This window comes from Salvia hispanica, chromosome 5, assembly GCF_023119035.1.
Source record: "Salvia hispanica cultivar TCC Black 2014 chromosome 5, UniMelb_Shisp_WGS_1.0, whole genome shotgun sequence".
Lineage (NCBI taxonomy): Eukaryota > Viridiplantae > Streptophyta > Magnoliopsida > Lamiales > Lamiaceae > Salvia > Salvia hispanica.
The window spans coordinates 5,550,663-5,573,954 of record NC_062969.1 but is presented as its reverse complement, the minus strand read 5'-3'; the positions used below and the strand labels follow the sequence as shown (position 1 = coordinate 5,573,954).

At 36.5% G+C, this 23,292-nt stretch overlaps 2 protein-coding genes across 3 annotated transcripts; both read right to left on the bottom strand.

The window, feature by feature from the left end:
- Positions 1–385: 385 nt before the first annotated feature.
- Positions 386–18,001, bottom strand: LOC125191030 (dicer-like protein 4). 2 transcript variants are annotated; one of them, XM_048088489.1, is made up of 25 exons: positions 17,770–18,001; positions 16,749–16,926; positions 15,108–15,218; positions 14,371–14,511; positions 14,197–14,269; positions 13,596–13,636; positions 12,892–13,032; positions 12,692–12,820; positions 11,355–11,490; positions 10,983–11,079; positions 9,338–9,524; positions 8,943–9,103; positions 8,652–8,858; positions 8,291–8,553; positions 7,935–8,209; positions 7,429–7,856; positions 6,577–6,671; positions 5,634–5,842; positions 5,259–5,468; positions 3,703–4,158; positions 3,330–3,599; positions 1,960–2,286; positions 1,157–1,487; positions 974–1,088; positions 386–690 (listed from the first exon to the last, which is right to left on the bottom strand). In XM_048088489.1, the coding sequence occupies exons 1-25, from the start codon at positions 17,901–17,903 to the stop codon at positions 522–524; spliced, it is 4,884 nt and encodes a 1,627-aa protein (XP_047944446.1). In that variant the 5' UTR covers positions 17,904–18,001; the 3' UTR covers positions 386–521. The 2 variants fall into 2 exon arrangements, with proteins under 2 accessions (XP_047944446.1, XP_047944447.1); XM_048088490.1 differs by having other exon boundaries at positions 5,634–5,839.
- Positions 18,002–19,021: 1,020 nt separating this feature from the next.
- Positions 19,022–22,469, bottom strand: LOC125189113 (leucine-rich repeat receptor-like protein kinase TDR). Its single transcript, XM_048086327.1, has 2 exons — positions 19,737–22,469; positions 19,022–19,561 (listed from the first exon to the last, which is right to left on the bottom strand). The coding sequence occupies exons 1-2, from the start codon at positions 22,303–22,305 to the stop codon at positions 19,260–19,262; spliced, it is 2,871 nt and encodes a 956-aa protein (XP_047942284.1). The 5' UTR covers positions 22,306–22,469; the 3' UTR covers positions 19,022–19,259.
- Between the last annotated feature and the right edge of the window lie 823 nt (positions 22,470–23,292).

Sequence of the window (23,292 nt, the reverse complement as noted above, 5' to 3'; positions counted from 1 at the left end):
CGAGTTTGGTTAATTCATGAATTTGCTGTCATACGTTTGCCTGCTTTTATCATGCTGCTAAATTTTGATTTTGGGTTTAGTGAACTTTTTTTTATCTTCAATACCCATCATTACTAACAGATCTAACTTTATTCGTAAATGGATAGTTAATTATATAGATTGCAATCAATATTTAATGTAGTAATCACATCTGAATCCTAGGCCATTCCAATTTTGCAATTTTCTACGTCTTTTGTTGTCAAATGCGGATGTAAACTGGCATTCAATAGAAATGACTCCATATATCATTGTAGGTTTAATTAAGTGCAGCAACAAGGCTGAACTGTTAATCAAAGCGATGAATTATGTAATGCTCATTGCTTGGGTAGATATTATGTAATGTTCATTGATGAATTATGTAATACTCATTGCTTGGGTAGATAAGTACATATAGATAAGTGCATCCTAATATGTACGTATGCACATTTATACATTTAAATATGGATGCAACCTCAAGATAGTTGGATACTACATTACCTTTTTCACTTGTCACGATTTCTACCCCATGTATACCCTTCATTTTCCAAGTACCACAGTGCAGCATCTGCTGCACTCTCGGCTGCATCTTTTTTCCTGGCCTGTAGTTCCCCATAGAACTCGAATGACTCATTTGGTAACTCTTCTATTTCCAACATGATCTTGAAACAGAATCTGCAAAAATTAAGAATATGATGAGATACTCTTTGAAGCAACAGACAGGAGGTGAGGTTGAACACACTACAAACATGAAGCAATGGAGTTCATTTGAAACAAACAATATTTGCAATTGAAGGATGTCTCAGACACAAAACACAGAGAATTAGTGAAAAAGGCTAAAAGTTGTTACCAACCTTTTTAGTAACACAATTGAACAAATAATCTTATATGGGATAGCATCTTTCACACAAAGGAAGTTAATAGTTAAGTACAGAAACAGAACATTGTAGCAACTTACTCTTTTAAGTGGCTTGGTCCGATCTCTTGGCAGCACTCAAAGACGGGTGGTCTCCAGCAGTTAGCAGTACATAATTCATATAGACGTGATTTTGCCGATACATTGGTGGGAGCACCTAACAGAATTAATTTTGAGTAAGATGTGACACGTAGAAATAGAACTCCATAAGTCACATGTTGGTACCTTTTCCATTCGAGTTTGAGCCATTACTTAGTTTGGCGGCAGGGAGATCACTCTGGAAACTACTGCTTGGGGGTTGTGTAACACAGACTTCTGGAGACTTGCGATGCGAAAGAAGCTCTGTAGGTCTGGAAATGGACTTGGGCTTCAAAGTTGATATATTCCTAACTTCATAATCTTGTGCAACATCATCACTACCAGAATCTTCTACGCCAACAGATTTAGCAGTTCCAGTAGAGGGTGTCTCATCATATCCAATCAATTTGGCTGCCCTCACCTCAATCTTCGTAAGAACTTCCTTCAGTGATGGTGACTTTGTCTTGTAACCTTGAGCCTGCAAGATAAAAACAGAAGAGAAAAAAAGGGGTAATAATCAGAAAATTACATTGTTACACCTTGTGTAGAATGAATTTTGAAATCTACTTTTATCCGAGGTACACAAGTTGAAGTGATAGAAGATCTGAATCTCCTAAGATGCAGAACTATTGACCTATCATCCTGTCATCTAAGATGCATAACTATAGACCTATCATACTGCCCTTTATCTGATATCAGGCATCAGCTGACGGTCATAGCTCTGTGCTGGTCTAAAAGACATTACCATATAATCAGAGATTTCAGCCAGTCCAAATTTGTGCAGCTAATTTCTCATTTTAGATCTGCTAAAAGTGAGGCCTATAAATCCATCCTTAGTCCTTGGCTCTATATAACATAGTATTACAGAAACAAATCACGTATTAAGGGAAAACAGAAGAAAAAGCAACTAGATTTGTTTTAAAAAAATGTATTTCTAAAAGATTGATTACCTTCAAAGATTCAAATAACTGTCTTGCAGCCACTCTTTTAGCAGCTTTTCCACTGATGTTGGTAGCCAAAGCTGAGGCAGAAACATTTTTATCATCCACTTTAGCTTCAACTGTAAATTTGTTGTCTTTCTTTGATGAAGAAAACTGCAGGTCCCAGTTATAGGATTGGCAAAGTTCATAAATTTCTCTCAGTGGATTGCATTGCAGCTTCGAAATACTAACAATAGGGTCCAGCAAGAAGAGCATCGTCTTCCAGACGAGTTCCAAATTGAACCCTGTGTCAAGAAATAGGGCACCTGTAAAAGACTCCACTAAGTCGCCAAGGGCCTGAAGAATTACCAATTAAGGCACAGCTATATCAGTTCCTGTTTCTTCAATAAATACAAGGATATGTATAGTTTCATAAGAAAACAACCACTATACCAATTGAATTCATCAAATAATATTGAAGATTATGGTATAGAAAGATAATAGTGTAACCAATTTTTATTCTTCGTTTAATTAGAAGCTATTTCAGTAGTTTTCCATACGTTGCAAATGATTCAACAATCTAAAGTTTGGAGATTCTCAATTTCTCACCATGCTACATATTGGCTCAGCTCACAAAGTAATGTAAGAGGATATCATACCATTTCACATACATCACATTGTCAGACTTATACTTAAGAAATTTCTTTCAGATATGCATGCTACAAATTTGAGAAAATAACAGTTTGAGAATTACCATCCAGATGATATCATGGGGCTTTTCAATACAAACTCATAGAAGATATGGCCCTTTTTTAAATGGTAAAAAGTAAAGTAACTGATTAAAATATTTGAACAAGTTACTCTCAGCATATGAGGCACTGCTCAGGAACAACAGATAGAAGCAAAACCCTCGAAGTGAAGTTAGACTCTGTTCTGAAAACCCACAATGCTAACCCCAAATTAAGCGTACCCCAGAGAATTTCTAAACATTCCTTTCTATGCTTGATGATTCTTCTATTTCTTTCAATCCAGAAAGACCTACACAGCTCACTAGTCGATGGAAATACTGTTTTGTTTGCTAACTAAGCTCTCCTGATTAGAGAGAAATAGATCAGTGATTGAACATTGCAGTACGCATTATACACCCAGCTCCATATTAATATAGAAAAATGTATATCTGCATACTTTAGCCCATCATCTTTCACCTTATCTTACAGATATTTACGATTACAGCTTTACTCCAAGGAACTACAGATCTATTAAGAATGAACAACAGTTATTCAGACACAGCTAAGGAACAAGAGGATTACGGAATAGTGGAAAGCATGCATAAAAGCTATAATAGTTTCTTATTCTACATGCATAAGGATAAAAAAACCACAAACAGAAAGAATGACAACCTTTGGACATGCTTTCTCTTCTATATGCTCTTTCTCTGTTCCTGATTTACCAATGTTAAGGTATTTGGCTATTGCTTCACGGAGAACACTAGAATCACAAATCATATATTTGTGAAAGGACCATTTTCCAGCTACATCAGCAAATGAAGTGTTGTTCACGCATGCTGATCTCAAATCTGTTAAATGGCCAGGTTTTAAGCTTGGATAGACAGAATACAGATAGGAAGTGATCAAATAATCCAAGACAGCATCTCCAAGGAACTCAAGTCTCTGGTTGAAGTAAATGCAATATGTATTAGCACCAAAGATTGAAAACATAAATGAAAAATTAAAACTTTACTGGCATTGACAGTGGAGTGGACATCGGTAGTACCTGGTAGCAACCTCCCAAAAGATTGTTGAAAGATGGATGAACAAATGCCTGAATAAGCAAACCCTTATGGGAAAATTTGTAACCTACCAGATTTTCAAGGGCGTTAACATCAATCTCACTCGAAAGAGGAAGAAATGACTCACTGGCAGAGCAGATATTATCAATTTTTGGGAGAGTAAAATCTACTTCTACGCCAACCCAGTTAAGAAATGCAGTTGCTGATTTAAACCCACTATCTACTATAAAAGCTCCTGTAAGTGCCTCAAGAGCATCAGCAATTGTCTTGTTGTATAACCAGTGATGACATTTGTTGCATCTAACTCCAGAATTTTTGTCATTGTTCGTGCTATAATCTGAGTGAATGTCCTCCTGAGTTTCCTTTGTGCAATTTAAAGGGCACGGACGACCAAATGCATAGAATGTGTCAGGCTCAAATGATTGATCTCGAATGTAGACCTGGAGTTGTAGTTTCAAATGCAAAAATGTATTCAGCATAAAAAAAATTCTTGAAAATTTATTGAAATTATAATTTGAACATGATAAGGACACATTAATGAAATTGTTATGGCTACTTAAAACAATTAACCCCTTTTAACAGTCAAAGTATTAAAACTTTGAATGAGTTGGTCAATCAACTGTCTACTTCCAGATTCATCTTATATGATTTAGAATTTCTCGGCAAGCCCTTGTACCCACAGTAACAACAGTTTTTTTTTCCTTCTCAATATGGGTAGAACTGGAAAAAAGGTACCAAAATGGGATTTCTTTTTAAATCTGGGTAGACAAGTTTGTAACTCGCATCTCTTCTTGAGTGAAGACGTGAGCCTTAGTCGCGTCTTAGGGTAAGACGCGAATTGGACTCGCGTATCTAGCTAAGCTTTGCTGCCAAAAATTCATACGCGACGCATGACCCTTGCCATGAAGCGCATGGATCGTGCGTGCACTATAGGAAAGACAAGTTTGTAACTCGCATCTCCCATGTCTTGAAACACATAGCATCATCTCTTCCTCTCATTTCATATTTTGTATTTCATCTCCAAAAAAGATTCCCAAACCCAACGCAAATTTCAGAATTTTAGGTATGTTGGATGCTATTTTTCATATTACCTATATATTAGTAATTTTCACCCTGAAAGCTCTTTTTAAGTTCACCACACAGAAACACCTCCTTTCCTCCCCTTCTCCAACCCGACCCCCTCAGTCTGCCCCCACCATACAGCACACCAACTCCAGTAACATCTTTTAATTTGAATTGCTCTGGAACACAAAAAAGCATAAAAAAGTAGATTGTATCCTACTACCTATTCTATAATATTTCATTGGTGGCTCTTCAAGTACAGGAGTTTTACAGATTTCATGCAAGAGTCTTCCGATTATCTAAATAGTAAATAATCAAAGCAGTTCTGCCAAATCCTGGTTTCTCCAGTTCTCACTAGTTCTACTATGATGGCTTTGATTGGTTATTTTTCGTTAACTTGCAAATTCAGTAATATTGATTTATTTGACTGGCCAATTATTGTGCGAGCTTAAAATGGATACTCTTCTACATCAGTTACCTGTAACTTCTTCATCGTTGCAAGCTTGAGTAGATTAGAATTCTTCACGATGTTGGAACGCTTTCTAGTTAGTTGCCCTTCATCTAAAGCATCATGCTTAAGGAATAGACATCTGCCCACCGCAAACTTAAGAAATGCATCTCCAAGCACTTCAAGTCTTTCAAGAGAAAAGCTTTCAGAGCATTTCTCTGTTGTGAGTGCTTCAAGAACCTGAACCAGTTTTAAAGAATTATTAGCACATCTGAAATATAATTATGTGTTTCAGGGAAACTGGATGTGATGCATGAAAATAAATTTAAATGTAGAAGTGTAAGAATGTAACTACGCGGTCAAAATGGTTCAATGATACAACTAATTAATCCTGTAAATCCTTACACGAGCAGTGGTAACTTCAGCTCCCTCTGGGAAAGACTCAGCTAATTTTTCCTTCAACTCAATGGCCACAAGTAAGCTTTCAAGCCGATGCATGACTGATGGTAACAGAGACAATGAACTCCCGATATCTTTAGAGAAACCAATAACTTTCAACTGACAAATCTCAGGAGGCAATGCAACAGAGTGTTCCTCCTTTTCTCGCCATTCTTCTGAAATTAAGTGAGCAAATGATTCAACATGTTCAATATATAAGTAGACAAAGGTAAAGAGGCAAAAAGCAAAGAAGTCAATACAGAAATGTGAATGCACATGACTGTCAATTACTTTTTACCAAAGCTTTTACAGATTGATCGTGTCTTAAGGATGTATCATCTTAACATATGATGGTGATAATTCTTATTTGTATAGATATTTTTACACATATAACAAAGCTACCAGCACAGCCTAGTTCTACTTCTATTAAAGAAATCAAACAAAGCTCTAGGTCAAGCTATCATAAATGTCCTTCAGTACAGATATCAAACCACACAGTTACGCAATTCACCGATCCTTAAGTATATGATATGAGATTGAACTATAGTCAGAACAAGCATGAGAAGTCACATGCTGTAGAAGCCTACTCAGACAAGCAGGAATGCAAGTTAACTTTCCCACCTTTTGGCTTCTAAGACTCTTCTGCTTTTGTCAGTAATCAGTATACTATATACACTTTAGAACTCCCCACAATACCATAAACATATTGACCCTAGAGAAGAAAAATATAATACAATGAAAGGACAAAAAATTTGATGTACTCCCACCCATCAACAGTCATAAGTCAAATAACATAATCAAACACGGAAAATATGCCAATACAACTAAAATGCAAATATTATTTCTTAATGGGGCTTAACTCAATTCAGGGTACATAACAATGAATTAGATATATATAAATGAAATATACCTGTAAGTTTTTTCTTTCTCAATAAATTCTCCAAGACAAAAAGTTGTTTGGCTTTCAAAACAGGTTGATCAGGGTATGCAAGATGAATATCAAACCTATAAAGTTAAAGTTGACCAGTTACATAATCAGAAAACTAAAGAACAACCCTTAGAGCACATAGATCATGCAATAGTTCAACCATGTTACGTCTCATATAGAGATGGGTTTGTACTCAACAGAGATCTAGAATCAGAACAAGCAAAAACATTGAGATGACCAGAAAAAAAAAATCATCTAGCTATGCTCAGTTATCTTCAGGCATGTGAAAATTTATCTACGGATAGCGTGAGAATTGTGTGCAGGCAAACCCTCAACAGAGTCCTAATTGGTAGAAGATGGTTTCATAGTAATTCATCAATCTCAAGCCTCTATATTTGATCACCTAGTTGTGACGAAAGTTGACATAGTAAATGGAAATTATTTGCAGATGACTATAGCTGCCGGCCACTAAGTTACTAAAATACACTTGCGATGTGATTTGTTGTACAATTTCCTAAACCATTTACGAAGAAAAAAAAAAGATGATGTTTGAAGTTGGATACACTGAAATGTAATTGAATAAGTTACAGCACAATCACCTCTAGAAGGATCTAAAGAGTTCACATTCCTACTGTTGATATGGTGAACTATGTAGAACAAAATTGAGTTTGGAATATCATTATTTTTCTCAGTCTGATATATAAGCTACAATTTGAGTGGCAACATGGAATTTTAATCAAACAAGATACTAGCATTTACCTGACATCCAGACTTCATAAACAAACTAGGAGAAAGTACTGTAATTATTCGGAAACAAGACAGGGAATAACTTACTTCTCCTTATAGTGCTGCACATGGTCCTTTGATACACCATGTAAGCTATATCCATTCTTCTCCCAGTAAACTTCAGAAATAAAGAAAAATTTATGATTGCATGGGACATACACCAAACTGTTCACAACATCGTCTGAGCTAAAGTGACCATTGGCAAGATGCAAGTACTTGCTACTTTGAGAAGTTTGATCACCCACATCAAGACGTGGAAGTTTGAAAATTGGAGATGACAAACATCTCTTAATTAGTGCCCAGTCCACAGAGATGCTGCCATGTTCTATTGGTTCTATAGGAAGCAATAGGTAGAATGTTGCCGAGCTTGAGTTATAGACATCATCATTTTTTAGTGACACATATTCAGATACAAATTTATGCCTGTCAAGAATAATTTGGAGGAACATTTTCTGCACCATTTCAGCTGCGGCAATCTGTATAATACAAATAATTTAGCCTGGCATGAACTACTCAATATCATCACTTACTTGTATATAAAGAAAGAAGACTACCTCATCTTTATGAAATCTAGTAACTCCGTATGGAATAAGCTGTGACCTCACCATTCTACCACGAGCCAAACAAAGTTCAACCTTCATTTGTCCAGCCTCGTCTGGGAGGGGATCCTTCATGAAAAGACCAAACCTTCTGTATTCTCTATCTGCTGGAGTAGGACAAATATCAATGTAGTAACAACTAAAGCAAGTTGAGCTCTGAGCTTCTGTCCATGGTTTCCTAAGGGCAGCTGGAACAAGCATCTCATGTAATTCTGCTCGTGAATCCTCTTCTGCAGTGAATGAAAAAACTAATTATAAACCTAATAATTGGTATAAGAAATCTGAAACTTATTTCTATATAATACACCAACCACTGCTGCCATCAGAATCAGATAAATCTTGAGTCAATTCCTCATGTTTATCATCTTGCTCCGGCAAGAGGTAATCAGTCAGTGCTCCAATTTCATGTAGAGCCTTGCATGCTCTCAAACAGGCATCTTTCTTAGCTGCATCCGCGGAAGATTGAGGTGAACTAACAATTTGATGAATTGGAGCATTGGCTGGGAGAATTATGGTGCAAACCATTCCATCTACATCATCAAAGTAGTAAATCTGGGGCTTTGGTTGAAAGTACCTAATACAGATTTCATCAGCAAAAACTTTGAAATAAGGGATAATAGCTACGACTTCTGTTCAGATGGTAGACAATATAACAAGAGAGTAAGATCATACTCATCATGAGGCAGTTTTGAACAATAGTGATGCAGCAATGAGATGCTCATTATAGAACTAATTGTTGCCCCAGTAGTATCCACTTTATAGGTTCTCTCTTCAAAACTAGTTATCTGATTACTAGATTTTCTCAATGAAATTTCTTCATTCATCAGTGCTTCATCCTTTTTAAAGTGTTCGATCAAACCGAGTTCCTTCAGGTTGCCCCTGCATAGTGGAGAGTTTTAGACATTTGATTTTACTCGCAGAATAAAACTAAAATGTATCTTAATCAAGCTCTAAATGAAGCACCTGTCCACCAAAAATGCATATTCAGACTGGGGCATACGTGCACGACCTCTAGATTGGATAAAACTTGCAACTGTTTCTGGAAGATCAAAACGTATTACAAGGCAACATGTCTGTATATCAAGTCCCTCTTCGCCCACTTTTGTTGCAACTAATAGATTTAGCTGCCAATATAATTTGATAACAAGAACTATTATATTATTACAGCTTCAACCAAAGTTTGGTTATAAGAGCAAGGAATAAAGAGTTACAAAAACTAGAACACAATATACTGAAGAGGGAAATACAAGCTGAAGACAAGTAAATAGTTATTTCAAATTGTATGACCCCATGATCCCATTACAAACGGAAGATACAAAAAGCAAAAGAGAGGGGCATGTCATTATAATCATAATTACCTCTCCAGATCGGAACTTATCAAGAATGATATTTGTGTTTTTACGTGATACAAGTCCAACATGCACTCCCACAAGGAAACCACACTTCCAAGCTGATAAGAACTTCAAGTTTCGAAGAATATGTGAGAGGGATCTTGCAGTAACAATTCTATTAACAAATACAATGCATTTCATATTGGGCTGTAACCTGTTAAGAAAAAACGGTCTTTGTCATACATGCATAAACCGAAGCATTCAATATAAATTAATTTTGATATAAAAGATTCCTGATAATAAAAGTTAATAATAGTCAAATTGTGTGAAATAAAGAATCAATCAAACTCATAAAAAAGTTTAAGATTGTATCAGTCCATCAAGAACAGTAACATCAAACACATAAGTACTTTGTGTGTGTTGGCCTAGTGGTAGAGTGGTTAATGTCTATGGCCTCATGTTCAAGTCCACCATGGTGTGGTCCTTGAATTCAATGTTGCAATTACCAACATAAAAAACAGGGTATTGTGCCACTTTAAAATCTAGAGAAAAAAGATGACAGGAACTAGGAATCAAGAAGAAAGAGAAAAGTCAGAAAGATTGATACTGCAATTGAACTCATTAAGAAATAGACTAAAGTCCAAAATTGGTCCCGTACATTTGCTCAAAAAAACTTTTTGGATCTACACATTAAGTGTGTCAGTTTCTAGTCATAAACAATATGTTTTGGTCCATATTTGATAATTCCGTCAAAAAATAACAATCAACCACATTTTAAAGTCAAAAATTGGTCCTGTACATGTGCATAAAAAATTTAGGTCCTACACATTAAGGTATTAGCTTATGGTCCTAGACAATATGTTTTCATCCATATTTAACTCATTAGGCAGGTCAAATTATCAAATTACTCATAGTGCAATATCATGTACTATGAAAATTGTGTAATAATACCCAAAGCATGTTACAAAACTTAAGAACATTATCTCGAAACATTTCATGACTACAAATTTGTGATGTAGGTGTCTGCATAATTTCTTTAGTAACAGTTTATTATGACAGTAAACATAGGTGTACTAAGAAAGACATACATAAACATCAAAGCTGGCCTAGTAACTCTTGAAACAAAAAGGATTACTCCATTATTTAAAGCCCTAAACCTCAATATTGATAGAAGATGAGACCAAAAAACTAAGCTTCCAAAAAGAACATAAGCAATTAATTGGTCTAGCTGCTTTTATATTAGGAAACAAACACAAATTTAAGGCTCAAATTACATGGAGAATCGTAGACATTCTAGGAGAAGCATTTTAACGACAATTGGTGATATGACATTATAGTGCGACTTTCATGGAAATATGCAATTATAAAAATTATTAGGGTAATTATTACTCATGGAGCCTATTTTACTAGGAGATGACACAAATCCTTTGTGCTTTGCATACTAAATTACAGAGAAGCCATGAAAAGAGATTCGAAGCAATTACTTCACGACTATATGTCAGTTGTCAAGTGCCAACTGTGTCTGAAAGGGTTGGCCTCCTGATAGACATTATCAAGTTCCACGATAATAACAACGAGACATCTACCATTTAAATAAGTCAAATGCATTTCCAAAGAAAAGATTCTGGTTGAAAATGATTGTCTAAAAACATAAGAGCAAGCAAAAACCAACCTAAAGTTGGATAATATTCCAATAAGCCGTAAGAGCTTTTTTGAGAAGTAAGGCTCTTTCAAAACTTCAACAGTGGACAGATCAGCTTCCTTACCATCTGCATGCATAATAGGATATTATTGCTGGCATTCAAAGTAAACAAATCCCAAAAGGGAACTAAATTATAGTAATAAAAGGGAGTATATTAATCTGTGTTCCTAGTGAAGCAAATACATAACCAGAGAATGCAAACTGTATAATATAAGGTAAACAATTTATATTGATATGTCATAGGGAAAAGGGAGCAAATGCATATATATCTATCAACTTAGAAGGGCAGACATGCAACATAATAAATGGAATCAATTGTAATATTTTGGAATTTTGATATACCTCCAGTGCAATCAGAAGCAAGAACTGATACAACCTGATGCAAATATTTGTTGCACAAGTTACTCTCACTTGAACTCTCTTCTTCCACAACGTCAGTATTCTCAAAATGATCACCCTTCAGGAAAATATGGCTGGCCTTTGACAAAAGCAGGAATAAATTAGAGACGAGCAACCTTTCAATGGAAACTCTAAGTAATACCCTTGAAGTAGGGGTCTTAGACTGAAGAAGTAAGAAAAACAAGGTGGATTGCAGTATCCATTGTTCTAGAACTTAAGTCGTAAGATATGTTAGGATTTACAACAACCCAAGCCCTCAAATAACATATTAGAACTACAAAAAAAAAAAAAAAAAAAAAGAACTGATGCAGACATTATTTGAGATGTATAGACCAACTACAAACCACCTCTGACTGGGGTGCATTCGTTAGATAAAAACATATTTTTTTCGATAATTTGCAAAGTAATCCTTTGGAAGTCAAAAGTAGACTTCTGCCCAAAGTCAATGTGAAATTTAATTCGTGCAGCCAAATATGAGGTGCAGTCTAGAAAGCAGTGGCGTAAGACAAATATGTCTTGTCATCAAATAATGAGTCCTCACATGAGAGCTATGGATTAAAACATGACTACCCAAACGTGAATCCCCAGTGTATTGATAAATTTTACAGGTACGCAAAAAGAGAGAAAATGAAAATAAAATACACGTGCACCAAAACCTAACTGACAATCTTCAATGTCACCAAAGCCAGACTAACTGAAATAGTGAAAGTATGTGTTAATGTGTGATTTCTCTCCATGACGTTCATTCTCTCTATGAGAATTTGATGGAGGGGCCAGCAGACTGTTCAAACTTCAAAGTACAGTATGAATGTAACTCAAATGTATTAATTAGGAAAATCATATCATCATTCAGCAGTTACCTAAATGGGCATATCAGCACTAATTAACCTAGTTTGAAAGAAGTAGTAGTTTGCAGGCCCAATAACATTATACACCTAAGCCATGTTTAAAGGTTAAAATGCATGTAGATTACATCCATCAGTATCTGGTTCAAACTATTAAGCACTACTCCCTCCGTCCCAGCCTAAGCGAGATGTTAATTTTCGCACGTGGTTTGGAAAAATGATAATAAATAGTTAAAGCGGAGAGAACTGAGAAAGTAAAGTAAGAGAGTACTTTCTCTCCACATTAACTATTTATTATCATTTTTCCAAACCATGTGCGAAAATTAAACATCTCGCTTAGGCTGGGACAGAGGGGGTACTATTTAATAAATCAAATCCAAGCACCATATATGACTGTTTAAAAGGTACCGAGTGATTAAAAATTGTGATCTTTACCTGTAATGCTCCCCATAGTCCAAGGTTTTCTAGACAAAAGATCAAATTGCAATGCAGCTTTTGAAGCTGCTTTTTGGTGCTCATCAGAGTACTCTGATCAAGTGAATTTATTCGGAGTGCTGACATAGACTGTTATGACAAATAATATTAGTTTAATTATGGAATAAATTTTTACAAACTAAATTGTTACCTTGCAATACCTGATTCTTTATCTCCTCAAGTTTCCTAGTGTAAACAATGTGAGGCAAAGACGAGCCATCCTCCGAACTATAATAATACACATTCACCTTGGGGGATGTGACAAATTTTTCCAGTTCATCCTTGTCTTCAACAGTATAAACCTAAGAAATATAGAAAAGGATAAGTGATCAATATTTGAGAGAGGATATTCTTCCGATTTTTTGTTGGTTTGAGTGGGGACACTGGAATTGTAATATTTGGTGCTTTCAAACTACAAAATTTTCCAATTTATAGTTTTATACCCTTTCTTGAATCCCCAAAAGCCTAAATCCATAAACACTTAAAATCATGTTATTAGGTTACTTTATGTAGAACCTTAGTCCTTAATTGACTGATTCCGACAGAACCCCTGAGCCATTACTTTTCTGTCATTCTATTAAGGTTCCTTGACTCTAACAGAAACGGATTACGGATGGACAAATTAGATACTGAAACCAGATAAAGTGTAACATAATTGTGAGATAACTAATTTTTAACCTGTATGAATTTACCACATCAAAAGTGGGGCAAGGCCATACTCAGAAGGACAAAATTAAACTAATTTTTAAAGGGAAGTATAAGTCTCCTAATTATTTGCCTTGTGTAATTGTACTATTTGTAACAAACGTTCTAGTAAATTAAACTAAAGAGTGATTGAATATGCATTTTTATCCTAGAAACACACCTTTGCTCGCAGCAATGCCTCAAGACCATCTATTGAGCCACCTAAAAGAGCATGAATTCATGTCAAAACATTAATTAGTCGATTAAGAACATAAACAAACTCCTCCAGGTGAAAAAAAGCCATAAAAATTTCAGCAATTTGTCATGAACAAATACTTCATTTGGAAACAACGGTATTACACGGAGATTCAAACCCAGTAGGTCATGATAGAAAATATAAATGGCTGCTATGAGTTGTTCATCAAACCAGATTCAGAAGGACGAAGTGACAACAGAACAAAAGGAACAAAACAAAGAAGAATCAGTTGAGAAACAAATGTATTAACCAGATCAGTTTTCTTCAGGGATGGTTTGAAAAAGTTCATTGTTGATTGTGGAATCTGGACGGTTTGAGAACAAATGGAATGATACTGTTGATTTCGGTTTGTTTGAGAAGCTTCATTCTAGAATTGAGCTGCATCCCCGTTATAAAATTGTCTCAAGAAGATAATGATAAAAATGTGAATCGCCAGGATTGCATGCAATCCGCAGAACATGTGGAAAATAATAATCTTGTATTACTTGTGTGCAATGAAGATGTACAAATGACACCATTCAGTTACCTTTTCCTGATTTTGGAGATGCAGTCATGCCACAAATACGAGGAAGTTTCACGATATCTGTTTTGTAGAAGATCTACAGCATTTTCATGAAAACCCTCAATTCAAGAATCAGGCAATAAAATTCGACACTATGTGTACTGAAGTCCAGAATGATATGTGAATTCAATATAGTACCTTCATAATTTCAGAATAAGGATGATTGCTATCAAGTTGCGCATAATGGCACTCATCAAATATTAGAAGAGCAATCGCCTCAATGTTGATAAAGCAGTGAGACAAATTGTGCAGAAGTATCTGTGGGGTCATAACAAGGACCTGCATGGTAGAAAAATCGGTATAAACTAAGATATCAAGTTCCCTACAGCTAGCAACCCTGCTCAACAGCACTAAACAGCCGGTGGATATATTAGTAGTAAATCAGCATAACTACATCAAAGGACAAGTTTTCACATGGAAAAACAAATGCAGTGGATAGGACTCCAGCTCTATGATGCTACTGACAAAGAAATCCTTTAATTCATTGATCTTGGATGCCCATAGTGAGACATTAACTACATTTCGGATCATTCCTAAAATATTACCCAAGCAATCCACTCCCATTAAACAAGATCACTGTACATTCACCACCTACTGGAGAGATGAGATATCTAGAGTTTGAAATTTCAGATGGGTTAAAAAATACAATCTAATTATACAGTTGGCAAATCACGAGAACGTACTATTAAGGGGAATCAAAAGAAAATTGAACTTTAGTAAATGTTAACTAAGAAATATCGTCACCTTTTATAAGAAACAAATTTCTTTAATACTAATGTAAACAAGGATATAGTTCAAATAGAAGACTGATGTGCACCAATCTGAGAAAGAATGCTCTCTGTTCTTAAAACTTCATAATAAAAATTTACACCAACCTCATTCTCCTCAACTTCCTTCTTCCAGTAATGGGGATTCTTTACATGCGCTGAGCTTCCACAATAGATCCCAACTTTGAAGTCAATAGAATTTGCTATGACCTTTGCTTGCTGTTAGATCCACATGAGAAACCAAATGTAATTCTAACTAGCATGATAACAATAGTGGAGGAGTACTATTTAATAATAATAATAATAACGGTAATATTTAATAAAGTAGAGAAATAGTACAGTAATGAGTTTATTCTGCCATGCTAAATGCAACCATGAATGCAGGTCCAGCACTTAACTGTTCTAGGACAATATATTCAATGGAGTATAAATGAAGGATATTTAAGCCTCAACTTTTTTAATATTAATAATCTGAATATGTTTGTTGATTGAAAAAATCTGTAACGGTGTTCCCTATAGAGGTCTCTCACCAAATAAGGCTTTGATCAATAATCTTGACCAGATTTAGGTTCCTTCTCAAGAAGTTATGATAATACCTAAAATGCAAGGTAGTCATTCTGGAAGAAATTAGTTCGCTAGACAAGAGTAAGACAAGGGAGCTCATAGTCATTGGAAAACAAGTTGCTGGTTGTAAATGGATCCTCGTAGGCAAACACAAAGCAAATGGAAGAGAGGAAAGGGATAAAGCTTTTCGCATGACTAAGGGGTTTACTGAAGTGTATGGGATTTATTACAAAGAAACATTTGCATTAGCAGTAAAGCTCGACATTGTTCGTGTCCTTCTCTGATTAACACCTAACCTGGATTCGTCTCTTTACCAGTTATATGTCATAAAAGCATTTTTCAATAGAGATCTTATGGGTTATACCAACATGGTTATTCACCCAAAAATTGAATCCCCAACAAAGACTAAAAAGGTCAGCAAACTTCAGTCCTTATATGGATTGAAATATTTGGTTTAGCTTCCTGAATTATAAAGAAATAGTACAAATATAATTAATTCCAGGCAAATTGGACTCATTTTCAATAAGTATCTCTCTTGTAAAACATGTGCAAGCAGGCAACATTCTTTTAATAGGAACTCACTGTGGAGATTAATAGTTGATGCAACTCAAAGCTAAGGATTTTGCAGCCAAAAAAAACAATACACAATCCTATATATTTACTGGTAATCCCTGAAAAGCAAAGGCATCATGTCACTCAAAGAAAATAAGCGGTGGATCTCTCAAATCAACTGTAATACTAAGATATAAATGTGTTGAAACTCCAGTGGAATTAGCAGTAAAGCACGGTGCAAAAAGGATCAGTAGACTTGTAGACGAAATTTGTTATCAAAGACTAGTAAGAAAACCATGCTACCTTCTCCAATACAAGATTTAACATTGTTTTCAGTAAATGTGTCAAGTCAGTTCACAAACAACCATACTTGGAAAACATGAAAGAAGTTTATTGGATTCTAAGGTGTCTCAAGCTTACACTGGAAGAAGGGCGGCATTTTCCTGAAAAGCTTAGGTAAAAAAGAGTTATTCACAGATGTTGAACGGGCAGGCTCTAACATCATATTAAACGTGTATCACTGGACACATTAGTTGATACCAGTAGTTTTGTCGCAGTTCTTGTGCTTTCAAAATACAGCCAAAAAGTAGAAAACTAGGCAAAGAAAAAGAGAATGTAGGAAAGCGAAGGAACCTGCTGAACCAAAGCAACTGTAGGAGCAAGAAAAATGCATATGTTCTTCTGAGGTTTCTTAATAAGGTGTCCCATCTCATATATAAGTAGAACCGCAATATGAGTTTTCCCACAACCTGTTTCCAGATATATTACTACATTCTCTTCCAATGCCTTTTTACAGAGGTCTAACTGGTACCTGACAGAAAATAGTGAAGTCAGTGATATGCTAAATATTTAGGGTCACATTCATCAGAATTATAAAGTATCAGGAGATCAGTGATAAAACAGATCGGACATAAAAAAAAACATAAGTTGGTTAAAATCATGAATGTTATGAAAACATGAAATGATGCAGGAATGTAGATATGAAGAATTCAAAAATGTCATAGTTGAAATGATGCAGGAATGTAGATCTGAAGAATTCAAAAAAGTCATAGTTGAGTTCTAGGAAGTTATTCATTCTCGGAGAGCTAGCATATGCTATAGTTAAGCCTATTTCATATCAACCAGATTTTAAAGCGGTATCCAGGGGTTGTGCGCATCTCCATTCCCAATGTAACTTAAACAAATTCCCTAATCGAAACAGATAAAAAATTTCATTCACCCGAAAATAACAAAAATTATCAATTATACAGCCAGTAAAATTACAGAACAACATAATGTAAGATATAAAAGCAAGCTCTCTTTAGGAAGGGTTTTCTTATACAGATTCTTAACTAAACAAGTGTTGGTTGAAATAATGAGGTTATCAGAAAATGAACTGATGCAGGAAATTCACTCCTGAATAACTCTGAACTCTCGCATATGATACAATACATATTCGCAATGCAACTCAAACAAGCTTCACAATCGTAAGAATAAAACATTTAACTCACCGCAAAATAGCAAAAGTTCATCACCTAAACAAGCAGTGAAGTGAAATTACAGAAAAACAAAAAAACAAAACGAAACAAAAAACAAAATGCAGTTGCATGATTAGGAAAAAAAAAAAGCGCCGATCAGCAAAACAGAAGCTGAAAAGTAAAATGAGAAGGCGCACTTCCTAGCGATCTTTCTCGGGTCTTTCTCCGGTTTCACTGGAATCTGTTCTTCCTCGTCGCCGTCGATCGGTAGAGACATAAGCCGCTCCGATATCCCGTTCACCTCGGCGGAGAAGGAATCGCCGGCGTCCATGACGGTGGTAGAGAGTGAATTGACCTGCGATTGACTGGCGAGAAGAGAGTGGAGAGTGAAAATTTACAGAAAAGAAAGCGTTGGCGCTTTGATGACCTGTGTCGTCTTCTCACTTTCCTGCCCAATAAGTACTTTCCTTTCACTGGAAGTTAATTTCGATATTAAGCACTGTTATTAATAGTCTTTCCATCCAAAGAAAAATAGAGCAATTAGTGTATGGGTTTAGGGTTTAACGTAGAATTGATAAAGTAGGAGAGAAATGAATAAAAAAAAATAAGAGAGAAAAGAAAAAGTAAATGAGAAGTAGAGTCAGTGGAATGATGGGTAGAGTTATTATTTATTGAAAACTTTCTATAAATGAATATACTCTATTTTTTGGGACGATCAAAAATAATAAATGTGTTTTTTTTTTTTGGACGGACGGAGTATTATTTCCTTTTATTTTCTTGGGAAAAGTTCAGATACCCATTTTTATGAAATAAATCAAAATTGTAAATTCTGTAATTTGAATCAATTATTTTATGGTTGGATCACATGCTGCAACAATATACTTAGATTGATTCTCACGTACACAATAATACCACTGTCACTTTGCGGTACTATTTCTTCTGTCTATCCATTTTCAGTTTTCACACTTTATTTCTGTTCTTCTCCAATCACTCCATTTTTATTTTATTTTTCACTCGTGGCATCCGCACAAATATGTCACTTTTTTTTTTCGTTTTTATATTGGGATACGTGTGATAGTAGTACGTTTTTGCTATCCAAAAAATAAATATTTTCGCATGATGTGCACAACCATATCATATTCAAAAATCAAAACGATAAGCCCTAGGATCATGTATTTGATTTTTTTATCTATTGGTTTGCAAAAGAATACAGTTGTCGTTAAACAATATTGAGTGAAACATATGATAAATATCAAATGAATCACAAAAAATTATTTCTCACAATAAAGAAACTCCAATGTATTTTCACACTACATGACACTGATCAAGAAACCGAGTGAAAAAATGAAAAGAAGTGAAAAACATTTTTAATATCAATTGTGAATAATTTCACTATATGAACATAGTGTTGCATTTGTATGTCATATATCACACATTTAGATCACATTATGCGGCATCAAGACACTGCAGAAAATCATCATTCCTCACCTCACATAAGACAATCCATCAAAAATTGAACACCAAAAAAACAGCCAAAAATTTTACAAACTAAAAAGAAAACCCTTAGATTCTCTACCTTACAACAGCAATATGTTATTTGACACAACCAGAAGTAGCACTTATCAACACAGCCAAAAACAGCAGAAATCAACTCTATTTACAAGTCGAAAACTGAAAATGGCGAAACCTAGTGACGCCCTCTGGTTTTTGGCCCTGGCAAGAGCTTGATTGCATCTTGCATAGTAGGCCTATGAGATGGGATACTCCTCGTGCAGAGAAGCGCAACCTCAACGACCGACTTCATTGCCTCGTGCAACGGTGAGGAGGGAGCAATGCCGTTGTCATCTCCAACTAGCGTCATCAGATCCTCCCTTTGAAGGCTCTGTGATGCATTCCCCACTTTCCCATTTGTTAAGACCTCGAGAATCAGCTCCCCGAAGTTGTACACATCCATGTCCAGTTCGTCCCTTATCGATGTTATGAAACCACCTACATTACAAACACGTTTACACACACAAAGTATTAACAATCCTAAAATAAGAACATTGCAACAGATATGAAATAAATAAACAACCAGCAAAAGTGTATTTTATAGAACTATATAAGCAACTAAAGTGCATAAGAAATGCTGCATTTTATTGCAGAAAAAAAGTCATATATATACCTGTCTCTTTTCTAATCTTTGCCGGTAGGGGATTTTCTACTGATTCAACTATTGAACTGAGTCCAAACTCGGACAAACGGGGCTCCATGTTTTCATCAAGAAGCACGTTCCTCGCCTTGAGATTCCCATGCGGGATAGCAGGAAAGCAGTCATGATGAAGGAAGCACAAAGCCTTTGCAACTCCATGAATAATCCTGCACTTGGCCTCCCAATCTCTGCTCATCCCAATCTTCTCGGCTAGGTTTCCATTAGGCATATAGTCATACAACAAATAAGCAAGCTGATTGTTGTAGCAAATACCAAGCAATCTTGTCAAATTCGCATGCCTAGTATCACCAATCCTAGTCAAAAACTGCAACATCTCCTTCATCTCCTTCGCCTCCCACTCGATCTTCTTAGCTGAGACAGTGATCCCCGTGGGCAGAACCACTTTGCAGATTGAGTCTGGCAAAGCCGTGGCTTCAACACAGTTAAAGCTCCTCAAAACATCATTTGCTGTGAACTGAGGAAGCCCATCAAAAGCAACCACTTTCCACTGCCCTTTACTCCCTCTTCTCAAGTAAACTATCCCGAAAACTGCAGCCATGATGAACAAAGCAGTCACTGCACATAATATGAGAACCCAAGCCAGCTTCTGAGCTCTCCTGCTCCCAAGCTGGAGCCCGTTCGAGATCCCATTCCCACTAGGGCATGGTCTCAGGGGCGCCCCACAGAGCTTCGGATTGCCAACAAACGCGCTCTCGTCCATCATCTTGAACGTGTTGTTAGAAGGGATTGCACCCGAGATATCATTATAGGACACGTTAAGAAGCCTCAAACTCGAAGAGACCCCAAATTTGGCTGGGATGGAGCCAGTTAAAGCATTGTGTGAAAGGTCTAATATGGTGAGAGCAGGGAGAGTAGCAAGCTCCATAGGTATTGAGCCACTCAAATTATTACTAGCTAAATCCATAACCACAAGCTGCTTACAATTAGACACACTTTCTTGAACATTTCCAGATAAATTATTCATTCCCAATTCAATTACAACAACAGATTTACACCCTTCAAATGGAGGGATATTCCCAGACACACCACAGGAAACCATGGAAAAGTTCTGCAAATTAGGCAATGACCATAAATTCATTGGAACTACGCCGCCTAGATGTGGATTACCAGACGCATTGAAATACTCAAGCTTTAAAGCTTGATCAATATCAGATGGAAGACCTCCTACAAACAAATTCGTTGACAAGTCCACATATGAAACATCAGGAAAATTCCCAAAATGCAGAGAGATTTCACCTGAAAACCGGTTGTCTTCAAGTCGTAGGCGAACCAGAGACGAACAATTTGAGAGAGATGGAGACAGCCCTCCGGTGAAATTATTCGTAAACAGAATCAGCTTCGCCAGCTCCCCTCCAGCACAGATACCAGCAGGAATGTTTCCCACAAACAAATTAGTTGAAACATCGACATGTTGCAGCTTGGAAAACCTGCCTAAATCCTCAGGCAGTGAGCCAGTGAAGTAATTGCTCCATATTAGGAGAGTATCAAGCTGTGGAAGCTTAGCAATGCCATCAGGGACAGAGCCAGACATCTCATTATACATCAAGCTCAGCAATTTGAGGTTTTTCAGCTCAGAAAAACTGTCTGGGATCGGCCCAGAGAGCATATTATCTGAAAGATCCAAGCTTTTGAGGTTCCAGATTCTGCTGAGCTCCCATGCAATCTTACCACTCAACATATTCCTAAAGAGGAAAAGGGATTCAAGCTTGGTGAGGTTGCTGAGTTGGGATGGGATGGGGCCTGAGAGCTTGCAATCTGCAATGTCAAGATAGGTGAGCTCACTCATATTCCCAAACTGCCACGGAATCCCCCCTTCATATAAGTTGTAACCAATCTCCATATGAGAAACCGTCTTGAGCTTCCCCAGCTCAGGAGGTATGTTTCCATTGAGAAAATTCCCAGCCAAATGAATGAATTGGATCGATTTGAAGGATCCATACTCTGATGGTATCGGCCCACTGAAATAACTCCCTGCAAAATTCAAGATTTCGAGGGAATCAAGGCTTGCAACATCTCGGGGGAGGGCCCCAGAGAAGCTGTTGCTGAAGGCATCAAGAACAACAAGATTGGTAAGATTAGAAATCCCAGGTGGGAAAACACCAGAGAAATTGTTCCTGCTTATGTCTAATGATGTGAGGCCTTTGAGGTGGAAGATCCCAGGTGGGAGTTTGCCTGAGAAGGAGTTGTGGCTGAGGTTGAGATCGACGAGATCGACGAAGAGATTGAACTGCTTTCCGGAGAGGGAGCCGCCAAGATTCTTCATCGAGAGGTCTAAAGCTGTGATTTTGGTGGAGTTGTGGTTGCATTTGACGCCGGTCCATGAGCAGGCGTGGATTTGGGGGGAGGGGTGGGGTTGAGAGGGGAGAGACCAGTCACTCAAGGTGTTGGAGTGATCAAGAATCTCGTATTTTAAGTTTAAGAGGGCGTAGGAGAGGGGATCATCTTCTGCAAGAAGTGGCTGCATCAACAACATCAATGGAGTTAGCAGAATTAGGTGGAGAATCTCCATTGGAACTTGCATCTCTCATTTGCAGAAGAAAGATGGTGTAGTGAGAGAGAGGGGGAGAGAGGCTGTGGGGTGTGTCGCCTTATATTAGTATCATGAGAGTGTGTGTGAGAATGCAAGTGCATGGGGACTGGAGAAACAAGAAAGAAGGATTGATGGAGATGGAGTGAGAGAGAAACAAGCACAGTAAGATTGATTAGTTGAAATCAAAAGATAATTGGATTGCTTTTTGGAGCAAGTGGGGCCAGAGGGTGTTGTTAATTAATCAGATCCTTGTTTGGCATTATCAAATAATGAATGTGCATTCTTCTTATCTCAGAGGCATCTCCTTTTCTTTTCTTCTTGTCATTTTTATTTATTTTTAACAATGGCCAAAAATTCCATCAGATTCTTGTGATTTCTGAAACTGTAGAATGGTCAAAAGTGGTGATTTATTTGACAATCAACCCCTCAATTCTTGATTATAGCATCAAGGGCCAATGAAAAAGCCATATAATTAGTAGAAAACGGTGGGATTAGGGAAACTGGTGATGAAATTGAAAGAGAGCAGCAGTGGATGGGTAAAAAAGAAGAATATAATGATAAAAGAAGTCATCTTTCTAGTTGCTTTATAGCTTTTGTGCCTTTGAAGCCTTGAGAAAATACAAAAGCTTGAGTCTTCAATAATGGCTACCATACATACATGATACATGCAATGATCTTCACCAAACTAAACTATTAATTTCACACAATTTCATAGTATTGTGTAGCCCCATCCCACTTTATTTTTCACTCCTCTTTTGTCATTTCAAGTTTCTTACTTTTATATCTATAACTTTTATACATTGATTCTTTTCCATTTTTATACTATGACACCGAAGGAAAAAAAAAACAAAAGTTTCTCATTATTACGGATATTAGCGAGAAAAAGTTACAAATTCAGGGACCGGGTTTTAATTTTCAGAAACTTTAAAGTCAATAACGTAATTTAATTTCCCAAAACTCAACGAGTATGATGTACTT

Excerpts from the sequence above, each read along its gene's own strand:
- LOC125191030 (XM_048088489.1), bottom strand. The coding sequence starts at position 17,903 with ATGGACGCCGGCGATTCCTTCTCCGCCGAGGTGAACGGGATATCGGAG. Across the intron at positions 3,600-3,702 it reads TTTTGGGAGGTTGCTACCAG|AGACTTGAGTTCCTTGGAGA; the intron begins GTACTACCGATG and ends TACTTCAACCAG. Across the intron at positions 1,089-1,156 it reads CTCAAACTCGAATGGAAAAG|GTGCTCCCACCAATGTATCG; the intron begins GTACCAACATGT and ends TAATTCTGTTAG.
- LOC125189113 (XM_048086327.1), bottom strand. The coding sequence starts at position 22,305 with ATGCAAGTTCCAATGGAGATTCTCCACCTAATTCTGCTAACTCCATTG. Across the intron at positions 19,562-19,736 it reads AAAGATTAGAAAAGAGACAG|GTGGTTTCATAACATCGATA; the intron begins GTATATATATGA and ends TTTGTAATGTAG.